Raw genomic sequence first — 18,381 nt, 5'->3', positions numbered from 1 at the left:
ATAATAACGATGACACGTACAGGCTTTCCCTATCACGCGCTCACGTTATGCCACTAACACCCTTGCTAGACTCTTGCCACTTTTAACACGTTCTACCTCTACTTGTCTACAACACGCTTCCTATCAGTTCGGTATTTACGTAATAAACCAGTCACATCATAACATTCTTACACACTATCAACCACTTGGAATTTACTATCCTTGGCGATACGTGCAATATCCGAAGATCGTTCACGTACCGACAAGCATTATAAAATATATACCTCGTATAACATCTATAGCATACACTTACCACTTAAGGTAAGTGTATTCACACTTCACATCGAGTATGCACACAGCCCCGAAAACATAACAAGGAATGGGGCTAGAAACTCACCTGAACTCTGCTTCTTCCTCTGGTAGTTGTGAATCCCTTCTTTAACTGAGCTCGGCTGACTGTATAAGTTACACGTATCAATATTCGCCTGATCTAATCTGGTGGCCTAGTATTAGCTTACTTTTACTTATCGCTTTTAACTTATTTTCTCATCGAACTCGGCTTTAGGCGAAGTTAACCTTAGGCGAACTTAGCTTTAGGCGAAGTTAACCTTAGGCGAACTTAGCTTTAGGCGAAGTTGTCATCAGACGAACTTAGCCGTAAGCGAAGTTATCCATTAGGCGAACTTGGCCTCAGGCGAAGTTGTCATCAGGCGAACTTAGCCGTAAGCGAAGTTATTCATTAGGCGAACTTGGCCTCAGGCGAAGTTGCCGCTTTGAAGGCGAAGTTATCGCTTTGAAGGCGAAGTTGCCCAGTTGCAGGCGAAGTTGCCCAGATCAGCCGCTGTTTGGTTTCTGTCCAGCATTTTGGGCGATTTTAACACCCTTGTTATGGTTCAACATCACCCACTACGTTCCCCAATCGTTTTCGGTTGTTTACACACTATAAAGCTTGGATCTTTAAACTTCAAAGATCAAGAATCATACCTTTTTGAGCTTGTTTGGATCTTGTTTAACTTGTTACACAACTAATCGCTCTCTCTCTCGGATCTGGCTTGGTTCTTCCCTCAGCCGGCGGCGGTGTTGGTGTGTGGTGTGTGTGTTTTGGAGTGTTAGAGGATAAGATGGAATGGATGGTGGTTTGGGGTTTTGGGGGATATTTATACCCCTTAAATCCCATGGATCTAAGGCCCATTCTCATTTAACCCATCTCAATTAATCCAAGTCCATGATCCGCTCCTTACTCGATATTAATTAATTAATATCATTTTGGAAATTTCTAGATGTTACACACATGCCTTTGGGCACTAGCTTGGCTAGAAAGAGAGTCTTAAGCCTAGCTTTGACAGAAGTTTGAGTAAAGAAAATGTTCTTTAAGCACCTCTCTTTTTCAATCGAGTGGCTTCCTAAATCGGGAGCAGGAGCTATGTTTTTTTTCTTTTTAACATCAATGCATATATAATAAAAGAGATAGAACGAAGTGCCTCCGGTTAGAAGCTAGATGGCAGAGAGAGTTCACAAACAAAAGAGTTCACAAACAAGGAAAAACAAAAAGAAACATATTAACACTACAAAGGACTCAAACCATAACACTAGAAATAGGATCAACACTCTAGGTCTCCCAAGAAATCTGCTTGTGCGAGGATCTCGAGTTGATCCACCTGAACAAATTAATCTTGATATATTCCAATACGACATCCTTCGAGAGACACCTATTGTTAAAAATCTTTGCATTCCTCCTCTTCCAAATGTACCAAGTTGTGGAATATATAATTATAGTTAAAATCCTTTTACCCAAGAGAGAACCCGAATGTGAAGGTACCTCTAAAAGCTGATCAAACGTCCCGAACCCGGTCAGGTCCCAACCACACCACTAATAGACACCCCTTCAGACCTATTTAGCTCGAACACAGTCAAGGAAAGCGGGTACCAAATATTCAGCCTCCAAATAACAGGTACAAACATTATTAATCGAATCATGCCTCTAAGAATTAAATTTACCGCAACCTGGCTTCTATATAATAGTAGTCTCCAAACAAAACAGTTTAATTTTATAGGTATCCAACTTTCCCACGTGAATGTACTAACAGAGTCAGAACCATATAACTTGGCAACCATAAGCTTCTCAAACTAATGAATCTAGCATTACTAGCCAAATGGTGGTCGAGATGGCGTCTAGAAAAGGACTCATTGTGGGTGAAAGTTGTCAATGCAATTCATTTGACCCAGATGTATGTGGATGGTAAGATGGCCAGATCTTCCATTTGTGGGTCATAGAAGAAATTTTCAAATATCGAGCATTGTTTTTCTTCATTGGGCATTGATTTGACAAGTTTGTTTGCAAGAAAAGTCGGGCTGGAAAAGACCACGAAATTTTGGCTAGACACGTGGCTGGGTAGGTACGCCTTAAAAGACTTGTTCCCTGATTTATATAGTTAGAACAATTCAAAACTTGCCTTGTGTGTGATCGAGTGGTGTCAAACGGGCTGGGAGCAGTAGAAACGGTTTGGGCCTAGTCTAAATCTAGATTATCCGCGAAGGTTCTTGTGGAAGTTGTTGATCTAAAGGAGATGGTGGTTCTATGTTCGTTTCATTCGAGTAAGGTTGATAATTGGAGATGGTGTGGCAGGGGAGAAAGAGCTATGTACATGAGAGATTGTTACTAGTAAGAACGAATTGGCTAACCATGATTGCTAACTTCTCCTTTGTATTGAACTAGAGGCTTGCCCGCGAGTGGCTTTTAAACTCGTTAATACCTTCTTGAATTGGGCATGTAAGTAAACTATCATTCTCAAAAAGTGCGAAAAAAAGGCTCACTTTAATATAGGACATGAGAGGTAAGACTTTAAGTTACTAACTAGCAAGATGTATGCCCCTTAGGGAAGTCAACTTGTGGGAGGTAAGACTTTAAGTTGCTAATGGTTAAGGGAACACTCGCCCGCAAGCACTTGAATAGATTATAATACCTTTGATTTATTCGAGAAGTCTATGTTGATGCATCGTTATCCTTAATCCAAGTTTTTAATTTGAAGGCTTAGATTTTTATGATGCGTTATTTGAGCAATCAGTTTCTAAGTAGTACATTGTACATAATGAAACTTGAATGTATTTGCAAGATCAAATCCATCCAACTTTCTTAATACTTCATATAAGTAGCAACAAAAGTCGAGTGCATAACACAAGATTGTATGACTAATAATAATTCACAATATATACATTTCCTTATATTATTCATTTAAATGTAAAATAAATGGGGAAAATTCCCAAAATAGGTCAAGGGAAGGGGGAGATTCCAAATTTAGGCCAAAAATTTTGAAAATTTCCATAATAATCCATTGACCCATGAGATTTCAAGCCAAATCCATCTCCGTTGTGACGTTTGTGTTCGTGCCAAATCCGTCTGAACCATGAGATTTTCAAGCCAAATGCGTCTAACCCGTAAGATTTCAAGCATAATCCGTCTGACCCGTGAATTTTGATACTAAAACTGTTTACTTGAAATCCATATCGTCAGTGAGATTTGGAAAAAAGTTTGAATTCACCTCTATCCACCATTGATCCACTACCACCACCACCTCATTTCTTTGATTCACCACCAGCACCATCTTCTTTGAAATATTTACACTATCTCCAACCACCGTCGCATTCACCATCTCCCCACACTGTCGTATTCACCATCCAGCATCACCATATCTGGCACCATTACCTTCACCATCCTACATCAACATATCCGCCCACCGTTGTCTTCGTGCTAGCCTCCATTTCATGGTGAATCAACTCCATTGTCTTCCAACAAGTGACGGCGGCGGCGATGGTGGTGGGGAATCAATGGTTCCGTCGTCTTTTTCGTTTTTCGATAAGTGGCGGTGGCGAATCAATGGTGGAATGAGGTGAATTTAATTTTTTCAAAAACTCACGAAGGAGACTGTTTTGGTTTGAAATCTCCGGGTCAGACGGATTTTCTTTGAAATCTCATGGGTCAAATGGATTTTCTTTAAAATCTCATGGGTGGGGGTCAACATCTTTACACGTGTCATTATTCCATTGGGGGCTGAAATCATCGGCGGAAAACTAAATGTCACGGCAGAGATGAATTTCGACAATCTATTTTATGACTGTTTCTTCTCAAATGGCCAATTTTGAGAATTCTCCCTAGCTGCAAACGTGTACCGTACAAGTCGATAATGCATGTCTAAATCAACCCAATGAGAAAACAAAATCAAATCCGGCGTATATCTATCTGGCAGTAAAGATCGGAGGCGTTACATTCTAATAATTTCTTTCTTGATCTGCTGCTTGGATTGGATGGTTCCATCATCATCGCCATGGCCTCTCCCTCTCACCATCTGACCACTATCCCACTTCCTTCTGACCCACCTGGTATATTATTATTATTATTATTATTATTATTATTATTATCAACCCCCTTTTGATTTAGGGTTTTATAACTGTTTACACAATTTGATCCTGCCAATTTTCGACTTTATTAATGGGTTTTGTAAGTATTTCATAGATTGTAAATACCCACTTTTGAAATCACTTTAATTGAATTTGTTTCTTTAGTTTTTTGTGTTTTCTTGATTTGGGAAAATTAGTTATTTGGGGCGAATTTTTGGTGCTGCTTTTAGGGTTCTTAGACTAAGGGGTGAGTGGGGGCTCCAGCAGAGCCAAGAACCAATAATATTATGACGTGTGGCAGAGAGAGAAAGTGGATAAGAAAAACTGGATAAGGGGGTGTTGGAGCCCCTGGCCCCTGGTGTGGAGGGGCTCCAGCAGGGGCTCCAGCGAAATTTTTTTTTAATTTTTTTTATTAATATATTCAAACAACATATTATTAAAAAAACACATAAAATATTAAAAAAACACACATTAATAAAAAAACACATTAATATCTAAAATTCAAATTACAAAAAAAAACATACTAAAAATTAAACAAACAATAATACTTAATAATAACACTAATCTAATACAAGATCATCGGGTCGCATCGCCCACAAATGTTCAACCAACTCATGTCGAAGATTCCCGTGTGTCTCACGGCTCTTGATATTTGCTATGTTATGAAGTCTTTGTTGATCACTGATTGTGGACGGTTGTGGCGGAATGTCACCTTGGTAGTTTTGGCAGATAGCTTTGCCCTCGTCTTCTAACGTCATGTTGTGTAGGATAGCAGCCATGCATTTTTGAAGAGAGGTAAAACCGGGGAGACCCCTAGCATCCTCCCTTTGTTGAAAAAAGGGATACCGTGTCTCTAAATCACTTGCTATACGCATGAACAATTGTCTGCTCATTCGGAAACGAGTTCGAAAATCCGACTCCTCGTATACCGGTTGAGGGCTAAAATAATGCCTAATCAAAGTATCGTTAGCACCCGATCGATCACGATCACGAGGTGGTGCTCTAACTCTCGGGACTCGAGGTTGCTGGGCTTGATTTTGCAAAAGATCCACCACGGTTGCGGTCAAAACTCCCCCTACATGAAGAAGCAAATCATCCTCTTCGGAGGAGTCGGAATCAGACGAGTACCACGACATTTTTTTTGTGTTAATTTTGAGAGGATTTTAGGAGGAAAGGTGTATAATTGTGAAATGGAGTATATTTTATAAAGATATATATTAAAAGTTTAAGAAAATATATTTTTTTTAATTTAATATGAGCCCAACGGCTCTTTTTGCTAAAATCTAGGTAACTTTCTCTCTCTCTTCTCCCGCTAACCAGCTCACGCCTGCCTCTATCCTCCCGCTAGCGCCCCTGGTGGTGTGATGTTAGCGCCTGGGGGCGCGAGCGGAGGGGCTCTAGCGCCCCCGTTGAAGCCCCCACACCCCTCAGTCTTATAAGTGATAGTCAAATCAAACATCTACTTTTGAAAACAGTTATTGCAAGTTAAAACAGTTATTATGTCAGAGTGACTGATATGGATTGTCAAAGACTGTCACACTAAGTGTACTGTAATATAGTTTAATTTTCATAGCTACTTTTGTACTGGTATATAGTTAAGGGGAAATTACATAAATAATCAAGGATGACTAAATTTGTTCAAAAAATAGACACTGAAATTTAGCATCCAACCCTAACAGACATTCAAATTGAGCCAGTCAGGTTTCGCCATGTACCCCAAGACGGCTAAAGACTTAGGCGCAGCTTTTTCAGCACTAAAAATCCTAAAAAGTGACCTCGGACCAATTAGATGCTGCCACATGTCCAAAGCTGGCTAAATTTAGCCTACAAGTTTTAGTCGCCTCGATGTAGCCTACAACGAGGCGGCTAAGAGTTGTAGGCTAAATTTAGCCAGCTATAGACACGTGGAAGTTTCTAACTGGTCCGAAGTCCCTTTTCATGATTTTCAAAGTCTAAAGAGTGACGGCTAAGGCTTAATTCTACCTTCCTTGTTTTTAACCGTATTGGGGTAGGTGGAGAATTTTAATTGGCTAAATTTAAATATCTATTGGGGTTGGAGGCTAAATTTCAGTGTATTTTTGAAAAAAAATTGGTCAAACTTGATTAATTCTGTAATTTTTCTATATAGTTATGATTTTTGGTAAAAATCAGTTTTATTACATTTTGTTTTTCAAAATATAACCACTTTCTTTTATTAAAGAGTAGTGTTTATTTTGAAAAAGAAGGCAAACGGGTAACAAGTTGTTCTGCTAAGTCCTTTTGGGATTTTTAGTTTTATTTTATACTTTTATATATATACTAGAAGTTATTTTCAGGTGGTGAAGGAGTTCCGGTCCACATTGTTACTCATGCAAGTCAACTTCCACCTGAATTTTTGAAACCGACCTCTGATAAGAAATTGGTGATTGGTTTTGACTGTGAAGGTGTTGACCTTTGCCGCAATGGAACTTTATGTATCATGCAGGTAAATTTGTTGAATTTTTGGAAATTTGTAGTATTATTATTATTAGTGTATATTCTCAATAAACTGTATTTTTGGTATTCAGTTAGCTTTTCCAGATGCTATATACTTAGTTGATGCAATAGATGGCGGAAGAACAATTGTGGAAGCGTGTAAGCCTGCTCTTGAATCTAGTAATGTCTTGAAAGTAATTCATGACTGTAAACGCGATAGTGAGGTCTTTGATTTATTTAATTCTGCTACGACATTTTCATTTTTTTAAATAATGTTGTTTGTCTAACGTCCTCTATTTACGTCTGTTTTGTAGGCATTGTATTTTCAATTCAACATTAAGTTAAACAATGTATTTGATACCCAAGTGAGTCTCACTGCGTCACACATCAATATTGTTTATAATTTATTTTTTTATTAGTATCATTATTGTTATAATATTTATTTATTTATTTATTTGTTGCACAGATTGCGTACACTTTGATTGAGGAGCAAGAAGGCGTGACAAAAGTACCAGATGACTACATATCATTTGTTGGTCTTCTTGCTGACCCGCGTTACTGCGGTACTTATCGACCCCTTTTTTTAATTTTCTTTCCTTGATTTTATAACATTTTAAATCTATTATGTTACTTGCATCCTCACATTTTGGCTTTGGAAACAGGTATATCTTATCTTGAGAAGCAAGAAGTTAGAGTTCTTCTCAGGCAGGTTCGTGCACATGTAAATCAATGTCCAGTTTGTTACAAAATAGGACTCGGGAAATAATATTATACTTATAATCTGACAATGTTCCAGGACCCAAATTTCTGGAAATATAGGCCATTGTCTGAACTGATGGTGCGTGCAGCTACAGACGATGTTCGTTTTCTTCTGTATATATATAACAAAATGGTGGTAAAAATGAACCAAAAATCATTGTGGTATCTTGCGGTTCGCAGTGCTTTATATTGTCGTTGCTTCTGCATTAGTGATAATAATTATGCTGACTGGCCACCTCTCCCTCCAATTCCCGGTTAGTTCTTTTTATTGATTTATATATTTTTCTGTTATCTTTTTTGTATGTTTCTAATTAAATGGTTTGTTGCAGAGGAGATTTTTACAGATAATAAGGCTCCCGAGGAAGAGATACTAGCGGTCGTTGATGTTCCACCAGGGAAGATGGGCCGCGTTATTGGAAGAAAAGGAGCTTCCATTATGGCTATTAAGGAGTCTTGCAAGTAATTAGTTTTATTTTTTCATCATCATCATCATCATCGTACTCAGTATATCCCACCAATAGCAAAGCTATGGTAGGGTCTGAGGAGGGTAAGATGTAGACAGCCTTACCTCTACCCCATGGGGATAGAGAGGCTGCTTCCGGTGAGACCCCCGGCTCAATAGTAGTTTTGCATCAAGCCTTGGACATATTACATAAGGCACATAGCACTCAATCATCGGGACGCCGGCTGATTGGTGCATGTACCCTTGTCTTTCGGCTATCAACGCCACCACATGATGCCTGATTAACCTTCCATCACTTTTAACGTTATTTTCACAAAATTAGTAAAATAACGTCAAAATTAGTGCAATTTTACTTTTGCCCACCCGAGGGTTCACACATATATACATTATATGCGCGCACCGCAAGCAGGGCACAATTAGTTTTATTTTTTAGATGTATATTATTTTGTATTATTTATAATTATAATGAGTTTGTTGTATTGACAGTGCTGAAATATTCATTGGAGGTGACAAGGGACCACCAGACAAGGTTAGTAAATATTGCATTACATCGTGCGTACATTCTTGTTATGAAGTCAAGCCGATCCGAGACTTACAATTTTGTTTGTATAGGTTTTTGTAATCGGGCCAGTGAAGGAAGTGAGGAAAGCTGAAGCGATATTAAGGGGAACAATGCTGGACGTGTATTAGTAAAATGCATATGTTCAACATATTGTGTAATAAGCCAACTGAGAAAAGGAAGATGGCTACCTTTAGTTTTTAAGATATGTGGGATGTTTCATATCTAATACTATTGTGTTTCTTGCATGTGGATTTTTTTTTATTTTTTTTCTTGTTAATAGAAATGGTTGTTTGTGCGCCCACACATTGGCTGGTGTTGTTGGGTTCGCCGGCCAGACATGTTAATCGAATATATGGGTTGTGATCGATTGAGCTATGATGCATGGAAGTGAGCTACACAGTTCCGGTTGATAGCTTTAATAAAGCAGGATTTTGTCGATTGTTTATAAACGAGTAATGCCAAGAAACTATTTATCACTGTAATAATTTAATTATTTTAATAAAACAGGTTAAAAGGTTGTAAACATTTAGAAATAAGTATATGACACTATTAAAACAAATAAACAATCATGTTTCATTTATAAACTTCTTAAAGAAATTAAAATGAAACAGTGTTGATGTTGATGGTGATGGTGGTGACAATAGTTGTGAGGGAGTGATTTAAATTCTTTGGTTACTATGTATAAGAAAAGTTGAATTTTTTACAAGACAAGATTCATTTTCATTTTCCAACCAAATATGTCTTTTTATTGATTACAACTAAATTCTATGAACAAAGATACCTTAAATTGTTAACTATGAAATTGATTAATTCTTGATACAAAAGTAGACTACAGTCTGCAAATGAAAAAGCATGCTTGAAAATTTTGAATCAATACATTAATTGATCAACAATGGTTTAGACGTTCATTCATCAACGAGAATTGGATACGATTATGCACCAAAACTAATCCTCAAATGCGTAAAATAACCACTAGTTTCAACACTCTAAAACAACAAAGCCTAACAAGGAAAAAAGAAAACGTCAAATAATGGTATACCATATGAATAGATAAGTTTCACATGAGAGAGAAGCGAGCAATCACCAAGAAACCTGAATAATGTCAAAAATGGTCAAATAATAAGGTTAAAGAAAAACTAAATACTTCATTCAAATGAAATGCTAACCTTACTGTGTTAATCCTTGTTCAAGACTTTTGGAACTTTGATGTATGGCTCTTCATAACTTGGAATAGCAGCTATTATGGCCTCCCTGTCACCAAACCATTGCAATATTTTCAGAATGTGTACAAACATAACCCATCGCACACGTTAAAAACAAGCGAAAAATAAAAAGCATAGTACCTGTTATCAAATGTTTCAGGATTATCCTCTCGAAAGCTTCCTGCTTCGGTATCTATAACAAGAAAGTCATCCCAAACATAATACCTTGTCTGCACATATATTTAACAGAAAGCACAAGATATACAACACACGTTAAAAGTCCACACACCTGGGCGTATAGCCGGCTCAACACTTTGAAGATCCACAACTTGAAGCTGCCCAAACCTGTTCCGCGTGTTAAGTCATGCAATTAAAACTCATTAATCTTGATTCACTTACAATATGGTGGATTAACATATAACATAATCAAAACTTCAATTAGCTCGTTCGAAACAAATATTATCAAGTAAAAAATATATGTAGTAAAAGAGGATTACCAGTCTACCACTTGCTGAATTTTGGGGGCAAACTCTTCAGCCTATACGCATCAAGACCAAATTATACAGTCAATTTATCATTCAATCTCAGCGTTGTAAAAGTCGGAAAAAAACGGGTACCCCACTGCCCGACTAGCGAGTTCTACAACACTGTTTTTAACCGTGTGAATAATCGAGTGGTTACCTCCTGCGGAGTAAGAGAGATACGAGCTGTTTCTGCTAAACAGGCCACATCAGGTCTCTCCAAACTGGAATGAACCGCATACTCCCGGACTCCGACCCTACGCGTCCTCTCAGTCTGTCTAAAGGTTCGATGACGAAATCCATATTTTGTGAAGTGATTGAGTAAAACATGATCAGATTTAAATGCTGGGGATAGTACAAGTAATGCTCTGCTTCCCATTATTATTATTATTCCCTACAATCTGGATTTAAAGAGAATTCAATACTTCAAACTAATGTATGAATTTTGTAACTAAAACCTCAAGATAGTATCTATTTAAACCCTAACTGTAAATAAAACAATCAAATAGAAGAAAAGTATACCTGTAAATTAAAAAGATATTTGATGACGATAACGAGCGGATGGCAAGAGATGTGACTAAATGAATCAAGATGAATTCGGGTAAATGGTTTAAGGGTTTTGTTTTGGGGCGATTTTAGACCCGTTTTTCTTTTGTCATATTTTTTTTTTAATAAAAACTGCTTTAAATATATAGTTTTTTTAACCTTTATTTACCATCCACAACAAAGAGGTATAAAATAAAAAATAATAATAATAATAAAAAACCTTCAAGTCAAGTCATAAAAATATATATATTTTAAAAAAAAAATACTCAAAACTCACTCAATAAAGAATCTTATAAACATTTAAAAAATATTATCATATCACTACCATTATTATTTACATCCAAAACCCTCACCTGACCCTACCACCTGCAAAAATACATAGATTATTATTTTACCTAATCTATATATCATGGACTAATCATCATGTTAGGGGTGTTCACGGTTTAGTTTGAAACTGTGAAACCGACCTAACTGGTCGTCGGTTTGATTTCATGGTCGGTTTTTGTTATTAACTTTTGATCGGTCAGTTTCAAGAATACCGTTGTAAACGGTTTGGTTTACGATTTATGCCGGAAACCAGTCGTATTAAACCGGATCGGACCATAAGAGTTTACACTATATTTTAACCGTTTAGATGTTTCCTATACATATATGAATTTATATGTACATTAGGCTTATTTATTTATCTATAATCTATTTTTTTTACAAGCAACATTTCTTTTGTAACAATCTCAACCGAATTAGCAGATCCAATTCACTACACATTTTCTTTGTAATCATATTATGAACTTTTGGACAATGATTACTCTTAGCATTTATATGTTTCATTTTTTATTATGAATAACTTGTACTAAAATGCAATGAATCAAAACCATAAAACTAAACCAGAAACAAACCGTTAATAACAGTTCAGTTTTGAATTTAAACGGTTTTTTTTCAGTTTCCAATAATAAAAAATTTAGTAATGGTTTAACCCAAAAACCAACCAAACCGAAAATGAAACACCCCTAATCATATATATATCTAAAGGGAGATTGTAAAAGTTGAGGGGGTCGTATATTTTAATAATTTCAAATGACGCTCCTCCAATAATTTGACCGTTATCATTCATTCAATTCTCTTTCTTCTTCTTCATTCAAACATTCTTCGTTTGCTTGCGTTCATTCTCTCTTTCTCTAGAATCCTTCGATGGCAATCGCAATGGAAACAACGCAGGTTGTATCAAAGGTATTTAATCGATTCGATTTGTATGCTAATTATTGCTGGATTTGAATTCAAAAAACCAAGGTTTTTATACGTATCTAGGGCTTCTAATTTGTGTTAGGGTTTAGTTTTAGGATTAATTCCGTCTGAATCATGTATTATACGTTTCTAGGGCTTGTAATTAATTATGCGCCATTGCTTCTCTCTGTTTTTAGATAGATATGTGTTTTATTTCAGCTGCAACTATTCAAAGTATTATTGTGTTTCATTTCAGCAGGCTTCTACAGATGCAGCAGCAGAAAAGAAGAGGTGGACACTTAATGACTTTGACATTGGGAAGCCACTTGGAAGGGGCAAATTTGGTCATGTTTATATTGCTAAGGAAAAGAAGGTTAGTATACATATATTGTATATATATAACTTTTAAGGAAATGTATACTGTGGTCACTCATCTTCCTTATGGAAAATTGTGTATTTATAAGAGATAATGTGTAACATTTCTACCTAAAAGAATGGTGATAAGTAGTTTTATATCATGTTAACCATGGATTGTTTAGATTCTAGATCTTTCGCTTTCTAATACTTTTGATCCTTTTGTACCATTAGTTTTAGCTACATTATAAATCTATCTGACTTAATGTTTCAACTTTTTTATGATGACTAGATCTGCATAATTGGTTATAGGGTTTGGATAAAATACAAATGAAATTAATGTTTCAACATGTCTGTTCTGTAATCACATAATTACTCTACTTGTGTATATAATTACTCTACTTGATTCTCACCTTTAGCACGCTAATTTCATTTGTACGTTAACCTTACCCTTGGTTATAAATGGTACATTATATATGTATACAATTCCACTGTCACTCCTTTTACACCTCTACTAAACCACATCAGTTTATGAATAACATTTATGTTTTCTGAATCAGAGCAACCATATTGTAGCACTAAAGGTGCTCTTCAAAAGCCAGCTCAAACAATCTCAGGTGGAGCACCAACTTCGCCGGGAAGTGGAAATACAAAGCCATCTTAGACACCCAAATATCCTACGACTCTATGGTTACTTCTATGATCAGGTATATTCTTTCTACTGTTTCATTGTTTATTATATCAACAGCAAATATACTTTTTAAAACATAAAACAATTTAAGCAGAAAAGAGTCTACCTGATTTTGGAATATGCTGCCAAAGGAGAACTCTACAAAGAGCTTCAAAGGTGCAAACACTTTAGTGAGCGACGTGCTGCTACCGTAAGCCTTTCATATTCTTATTACCTTTTCAATTTATATGATTTGAGATGAACTCAACTAATATTGATCTATTTTGCGGATAGTATGTTGCTTCATTAGCGCGTGCTCTTATCTATTGTCATGGGAAGCATGTTATTCATAGAGATATAAAACCAGAGAATCTGTTAATTGGTTCACAGGTAACCATGTTTATTTTGTGTTTGGTTAATGACCTGGCATAAGCATGATGTGTACTTGTTATCTCTTTCAGGGTGACTTAAAGATTGCTGATTTTGGTTGGTCTGTGCACACGTTTAGTCGAAGGCAGACCATGTGTGGTACACTTGACTATCTCCCACCTGAAATGGGTAAATTTAACTTTAATGAAATAACTTATTACTCAAAACTCTTACTTTAGTTTTTCTTCTTATATATATTTTAATTTACTAAATGAACCACAGTGGAGAGTGCTGAGCATGATGCAAGTGTAGATATATGGAGTCTTGGTATTCTGTGCTATGAGTTTCTCTATGGTATTCCTCCGTTTGAAGCAAAAGAACACTCCGACACATATAGAAGGTAAAGCTATTGGTTTAAGACCCGTTGAACATAATCAAGAATGAGTACATAACTAAATATTCAAATTCCTGAACACTTTTGATACAACTGTGCAGGATTTTGCTAGTAGATTTGAAGTTCCCTTCAAAACCGGTAGTCTCCTCAGCTGCCAAGGATCTAATCAGCCAGGTTTATCACATCACACTATCGTGCCTGGTTAAAATTTGATTTTTATATATAATAATATTTACAAGTTTTTATTAAAAAACGCAGATGCTTGTCAGAGAAACTTCAAAGAGATTGCCTTTACACAAGCTTCTTGAGCATCCATGGATAATTCAGAATGCTGATCCATCAGGAGTCTACAGGGGTTAACCGTTAATCCTCACCATGTTCATTATTATTCATTTTCCTTTACTAATTAACATGATTTCCTAGAAGTGAACGCGAGTACGAATGATATGTTTTCTTAACAAGAATCGTTTGCTGTGTCTCTTTTAAGTTTTAACCATAACAAGAATATGTTGAAGTCAATAATATTGTCATGTTTGTTACCGGGAAAATCAGGAAACCACGTGCGAGTAAACATAGAATAAGATAAGAACGCTGCTCGTCTGGTCTAGATATGTTTGCTGGTGGTCCAAAGGACAATTCAATGATTCCATCTAACAAACAGTGTTGGCCCAGACGGAAGACGGATCAAACAATTATATCAAACGAACTTGTCAAACAAACGAACACGAGATATTGGGCTGACAACTCTCGACTCTTTTCATATATACAAACGAACTTCACGAACTTATCAAACGTACATGGAGATGAGACTATTTGACTCTCTCTCTTCTGTCACTTAACTCTCTCTTAACTTTATTAATATTCAAGATTAATCATTCAAACAGTTTATTTTAAGAGTGTACTTTAATAAAGACCTTCAAATGATTCTTCGTTGTTATACTACACAATTAAAATAGAACGGAGGGAGTTGTAACTTGTATCTTTTTTTCGAATTGTAACTTATACAACCCGGAGAGAGACTAACAACACTACATCAAAATAAAATTAACACAATTGGACCAAAATAACGCCTTACGCTTTGATCTATTTTTGAGCCAAAGAAAACTCAGACTTTACATCACTATTATTCCTTCGATCTCCACCTCTTTGCCTTCAAAGAGTTTGTCGTTTCTAGTCTTCCAAATATAATCGAAAGTATTGAAATGCTTATTGGATTTTAATTATCCCTATTGAATCGTATTGGTCGATAATAATTCATATTCATTTTATCGCCACTGGCGGTCCCAAATTAAAAAAAAATTCCCCCAATGGTCCACCGTCCACCGTTAAAAAAGACTTAATGGCGTTAGTTTTTTTTTTTTTTTCTGAATTTCAAACTAATGTATTAGGGCTTTTGATCGCAAGGATGAACGAGCCGAGGATGTAAAACTTCCTTCGAAATGGTGCTCCAAAATGACGAAACAATGCTTCAATTCGGGTGTTTGAACTTACAATTAACACAAATCAAGTTGTTTGGATCATCGTTTTGCGCTAAGTTTTACATCAATCAACCCGTATCTTCCTTCGATCAAAAGCCCTAAAACATTAGTTTGAAATTCGGGAAAAAAATATAACGCCGTTAAGTCTTTTTAACGGGGACCATTTGAGGGCAAGGTTTTAAATTTGAGACCGATAGTGGCGATAAAATGGATATGGATTATTATCAGCCAATAGTCCAATACCATTCAATATGGATTATTAGAATACGATAAACCAATTTGTAAGTTTAATTAACATATTCTATGCTTTAAATCTTCAATTACTTCAAATAAATTTACAACTTTAAAAAAATGAAACTGCTCAGAATAGTTATGAATATAAATTATTAATAAAGATACTTGCTTGATCAATAATCAAATGAGATGTTAACCATGAATAGATTCTGATGTACATGTGTAATGGGCAATGCTTAGGACCAATAGAGTAAGCATCACACTTTAGAAATTCCTTCTCGGTCGACCGTGCAAGGTAAGCCATGGATGTAGAGCGGACACGCTAAATAAGCAAGGAAAGCCAAGGATGTAGAGCGGACGCGCTAAATAAGCAGAGAACGAATTCTCAAGAAGAAATGGTTTTTGATTAAATTTATGAATGATTAAAACATTAAAATAGGTCCCTTTGTACATGGATTTCTTAATTATGGCAGGTATGTCAAAAATTCAAAATAAACGGCAAACAACATGGTAAATGATAACCAAAATTACAGGTGGCAACTAGAAAACATGTATGTCAGCTTATTTTCGAAAGGTTTTGAATGCTACGAATCTTGCATGAAAAGTCTTTTTGGGAATCGAAGACCTATATGATGAATTTTGGGCTGACAGCTAGGCCAAACTGCCTACGGTGTTCGTCACAAGGTCCGACTCATCAAGACCTTTCTGTTGAATGTTAATGAGTCCCTTAATTCAGCATGTAGCCCATGCTACGCCTGTTTGAAGCTGTATTCTTTCAGTCCTATTCACCCCTATCAAGTTCCTCATCAAAGCTCGACACTAAAAGTCTAAAACCCAATACTATATTTCAATAAATACACAACAAAACTATTTGAAAAGGTGTAATAAACGATTTGTACACAGATTTTGTTGTCATTGGCAGTTTATATAATTTAAAAAATAAATAAATAAGTAAACTCGTGGTTTGATAGGCTTGTTAAAATTAAGAAATAAAGTTAGTGGTTCAAAGTGAAAGCAATTGATCTAGATATAGGATCTTTTTTTTTTTTTTTTTTTTTTTTTTTTTTGAACATTCAAGCTTTCCTCCTACTATTTACATTATACCGCCAATGCCAGGAATCGAACCCTGGACCTCTCACCAAAAGGCCAAAGCCTTTACCATCCCACCAAAGTGGTGATGGCTAGATATAGGATCTAATGCATGGGTGCATCCCTAGAGCCTTTATGTATATATGTGCGTAGATGGCCGACCCAATCGCACACACACTGACCCATGCACGTACCTTCATTTAATTTGGATTTGGATGCATAATATATATATTAACTATTAAGCCTCCTAGTTTTATTTTATCAATTTGCCACATTACCGATAACGCATAATCCAAATCCATCATTTTTTTTTAATTTAATGAAATTTTATTAAAACGGGCTATGCAAAGAGCTAGTTAAAGCCTAGCTAGACTTACAAGTTACCTAGCTACACCAATAACACACAACAATATAGAATCGCCAAACAAATCATATTTATACTAACTGAAATTTATCACTTTTAAAAATTAGTGATACTAATACCAAAGTTGCGCAAACGATAAAACATAGGTATATACATCTTAACAAACGTTCATATACAACTTAAATGAAAATTTGTTTCTTGAACATTACAGATCGATGAGTATTTTTATAGGCTATTGGTCTCCCTGAAGAAATAGTGATGGTAATGGTGTGTTTCTTTAATCTGTAAGGATGAAAAGTTCGAATCATATAGCTAGTATATATGCAGATTTGGTGATATTTAACGGTAACTAATAGAATTAGAGCATGTGTTGTTAAATAAAAGAATTACAGGCTAGTAGGCAACTAAAGTAGCAAGAAAAAAATTGTTCAAGTAATAAACATGTTAACTAAATACTTAAATGAAACATAAATGTATCCGAATTACTTTTTCAGTCAAATTAACTGATTTAAACAAAAACTAAATTATTAAAAGGATTTTTTTTCTGTAGAGTTAGATGATTCGAATTGTAATATTGTGATAATAGTATAGGGATGAGTGTTTTCATTACTTGTATCGAGAATTTGGTACCAATTTGGTATTATCGGTAACAACTTTTTAGTTTCGGTATCGCTATAGTTTGGTTCGGTACCGATACCGGTACCAAATATTTCAAATTTTCGTGATCGGTATTTTCAGGAATGGTAGCGGTCGGTACCAGTATCATCCCGAACCCATCCCTAAATAACTAAACCACAAACGATAATATAGGTTTATTGATAATGAAAAACAAAAATATATAGGTCAAAACTCGGGCTAATTATGCTAGAAAGGTTAGTCCGAGAAATAAGATTTGTATAGAAGTAAAAAATGGTGGCTTTGTTGGAGCAAATACGTGACCGTCACACATGCACGTTGATGGCTTTCTCGGTTAAGGTATCTTTGCTTGGTGACTAAATTAATTCCACATAGGAAAAACTAAGCACGTGCAAGTGTTCACATTGCCTTTACTTTGCCCCATGCCTAAACTTTCGATGATTAAACTCATTATTCCTTACTGGCGGGCTGCTGGTACACCTGTATATGAAACCTTGGGGTTCTAGGTTGGCATGCCCCCGAATGAAAGCTCTTACATCAGTTCCCCCAACAGTTGTAACAAGAGAAAACTCCAAGGACCAACTTGAAACTCCTATTTGAATTAATATAATTAAGAGATAAGTAATTGTTGTGTCCCTGTGGTGAATGGGCGGATGCATGTTGTAACCTTGGTTTGGAAAATGACCAACTT

General features: G+C 36.0%; 3 protein-coding genes across 6 annotated transcripts; 2 read left to right on the top strand and 1 right to left on the bottom strand.

The window, feature by feature from the left end:
* Positions 1 to 4,204: 4,204 nt before the first annotated feature.
* Positions 4,205 to 8,815, top strand: LOC143610581 (uncharacterized). Its single transcript, XM_077085021.1, has 10 exons — positions 4,205 to 4,356; positions 6,690 to 6,838; positions 6,921 to 7,052; positions 7,143 to 7,193; positions 7,295 to 7,391; positions 7,491 to 7,537; positions 7,625 to 7,841; positions 7,917 to 8,046; positions 8,537 to 8,579; positions 8,663 to 8,815. Exons 1-10 carry the CDS (start codon positions 4,302 to 4,304, stop codon positions 8,738 to 8,740), a joined length of 999 nt encoding a protein of 332 aa, XP_076941136.1. The 5' UTR covers positions 4,205 to 4,301; the 3' UTR covers positions 8,741 to 8,815.
* A 641-nt stretch (positions 8,816 to 9,456) lies between these two features.
* Positions 9,457 to 10,805, bottom strand: LOC143610582 (glutamyl-tRNA(Gln) amidotransferase subunit C, chloroplastic/mitochondrial-like). Of its 4 annotated transcripts, none has more exons than XM_077085024.1 (6): positions 10,496 to 10,805; positions 10,312 to 10,352; positions 10,104 to 10,159; positions 9,956 to 10,007; positions 9,779 to 9,863; positions 9,457 to 9,613 (listed from the first exon to the last, which is right to left on the bottom strand). In XM_077085024.1, the coding sequence occupies exons 1-5, from the start codon at positions 10,712 to 10,714 to the stop codon at positions 9,788 to 9,790; spliced, it is 444 nt and encodes a 147-aa protein (XP_076941139.1). In that variant the 5' UTR covers positions 10,715 to 10,805; the 3' UTR covers positions 9,457 to 9,613; positions 9,779 to 9,787. The 4 variants fall into 4 exon arrangements, with proteins under 4 accessions (XP_076941139.1, XP_076941141.1, XP_076941140.1 ...); XM_077085026.1 differs by having other exon boundaries at positions 9,784 to 9,863; XM_077085025.1 differs by lacking the exon at positions 9,457 to 9,613 and adding an exon at positions 9,646 to 9,704 and having other exon boundaries at positions 9,784 to 9,863.
* Positions 10,806 to 12,049: 1,244 nt separating this feature from the next.
* On the top strand, positions 12,050 to 14,332 carry LOC143610577 (serine/threonine-protein kinase Aurora-2-like). Its single transcript, XM_077085019.1, has 9 exons — positions 12,050 to 12,108; positions 12,362 to 12,475; positions 13,017 to 13,163; positions 13,242 to 13,337; positions 13,421 to 13,516; positions 13,588 to 13,684; positions 13,778 to 13,895; positions 13,991 to 14,063; positions 14,148 to 14,332. Exons 1-9 carry the CDS (start codon positions 12,070 to 12,072, stop codon positions 14,247 to 14,249), a joined length of 882 nt encoding a protein of 293 aa, XP_076941134.1. The 5' UTR covers positions 12,050 to 12,069; the 3' UTR covers positions 14,250 to 14,332.
* Positions 14,333 to 18,381: the final 4,049 nt, after the last annotated feature.

This window comes from Bidens hawaiensis, unplaced genomic scaffold (assembly GCF_021521415.1).
Source record: "Bidens hawaiensis isolate Kalapana, Puna unplaced genomic scaffold, B.hawaiensis_p1.1 tig00027062_1, whole genome shotgun sequence".
Taxonomy (NCBI): domain Eukaryota; kingdom Viridiplantae; phylum Streptophyta; class Magnoliopsida; order Asterales; family Asteraceae; genus Bidens; species Bidens hawaiensis.
Note: the sequence above shows the minus strand (reverse complement) of the source record. Positions and strands in the feature narration are given on the sequence as shown.

Bases quoted from the DNA above. Each gene is read 5' to 3' on its own strand.
- LOC143610581 (XM_077085021.1), top strand. From the start codon at position 4,302: ATGGCCTCTCCCTCTCACCATCTGACCACTATCCCACTTCCTTCTGAC. The intron at 7,194-7,294 runs GTGAGTCTCACT...TTTGTTGCACAG, and splicing joins ACAATGTATTTGATACCCAA to ATTGCGTACACTTTGATTGA. The intron at 7,538-7,624 runs GTTCGTGCACAT...ACAATGTTCCAG, and splicing joins TTAGAGTTCTTCTCAGGCAG to GACCCAAATTTCTGGAAATA.
- LOC143610582 (XM_077085024.1), bottom strand. From the start codon at position 10,714: ATGGGAAGCAGAGCATTACTTGTACTATCCCCAGCATTTAAATCTGAT. The intron at 10,160-10,311 runs GTAATCCTCTTT...CACGCGGAACAG, and splicing joins ATTCAGCAAGTGGTAGACTG to GTTTGGGCAGCTTCAAGTTG. The intron at 9,864-9,955 runs GTACTATGCTTT...GTTTGGTGACAG, and splicing joins CCTGAAACATTTGATAACAG to GGAGGCCATAATAGCTGCTA.
- LOC143610577 (XM_077085019.1), top strand. From the start codon at position 12,070: ATGGCAATCGCAATGGAAACAACGCAGGTTGTATCAAAG. The intron at 13,517-13,587 runs GTAACCATGTTT...TATCTCTTTCAG, and splicing joins ATCTGTTAATTGGTTCACAG to GGTGACTTAAAGATTGCTGA. The intron at 14,064-14,147 runs GTTTATCACATC...TAAAAAACGCAG, and splicing joins CCAAGGATCTAATCAGCCAG to ATGCTTGTCAGAGAAACTTC.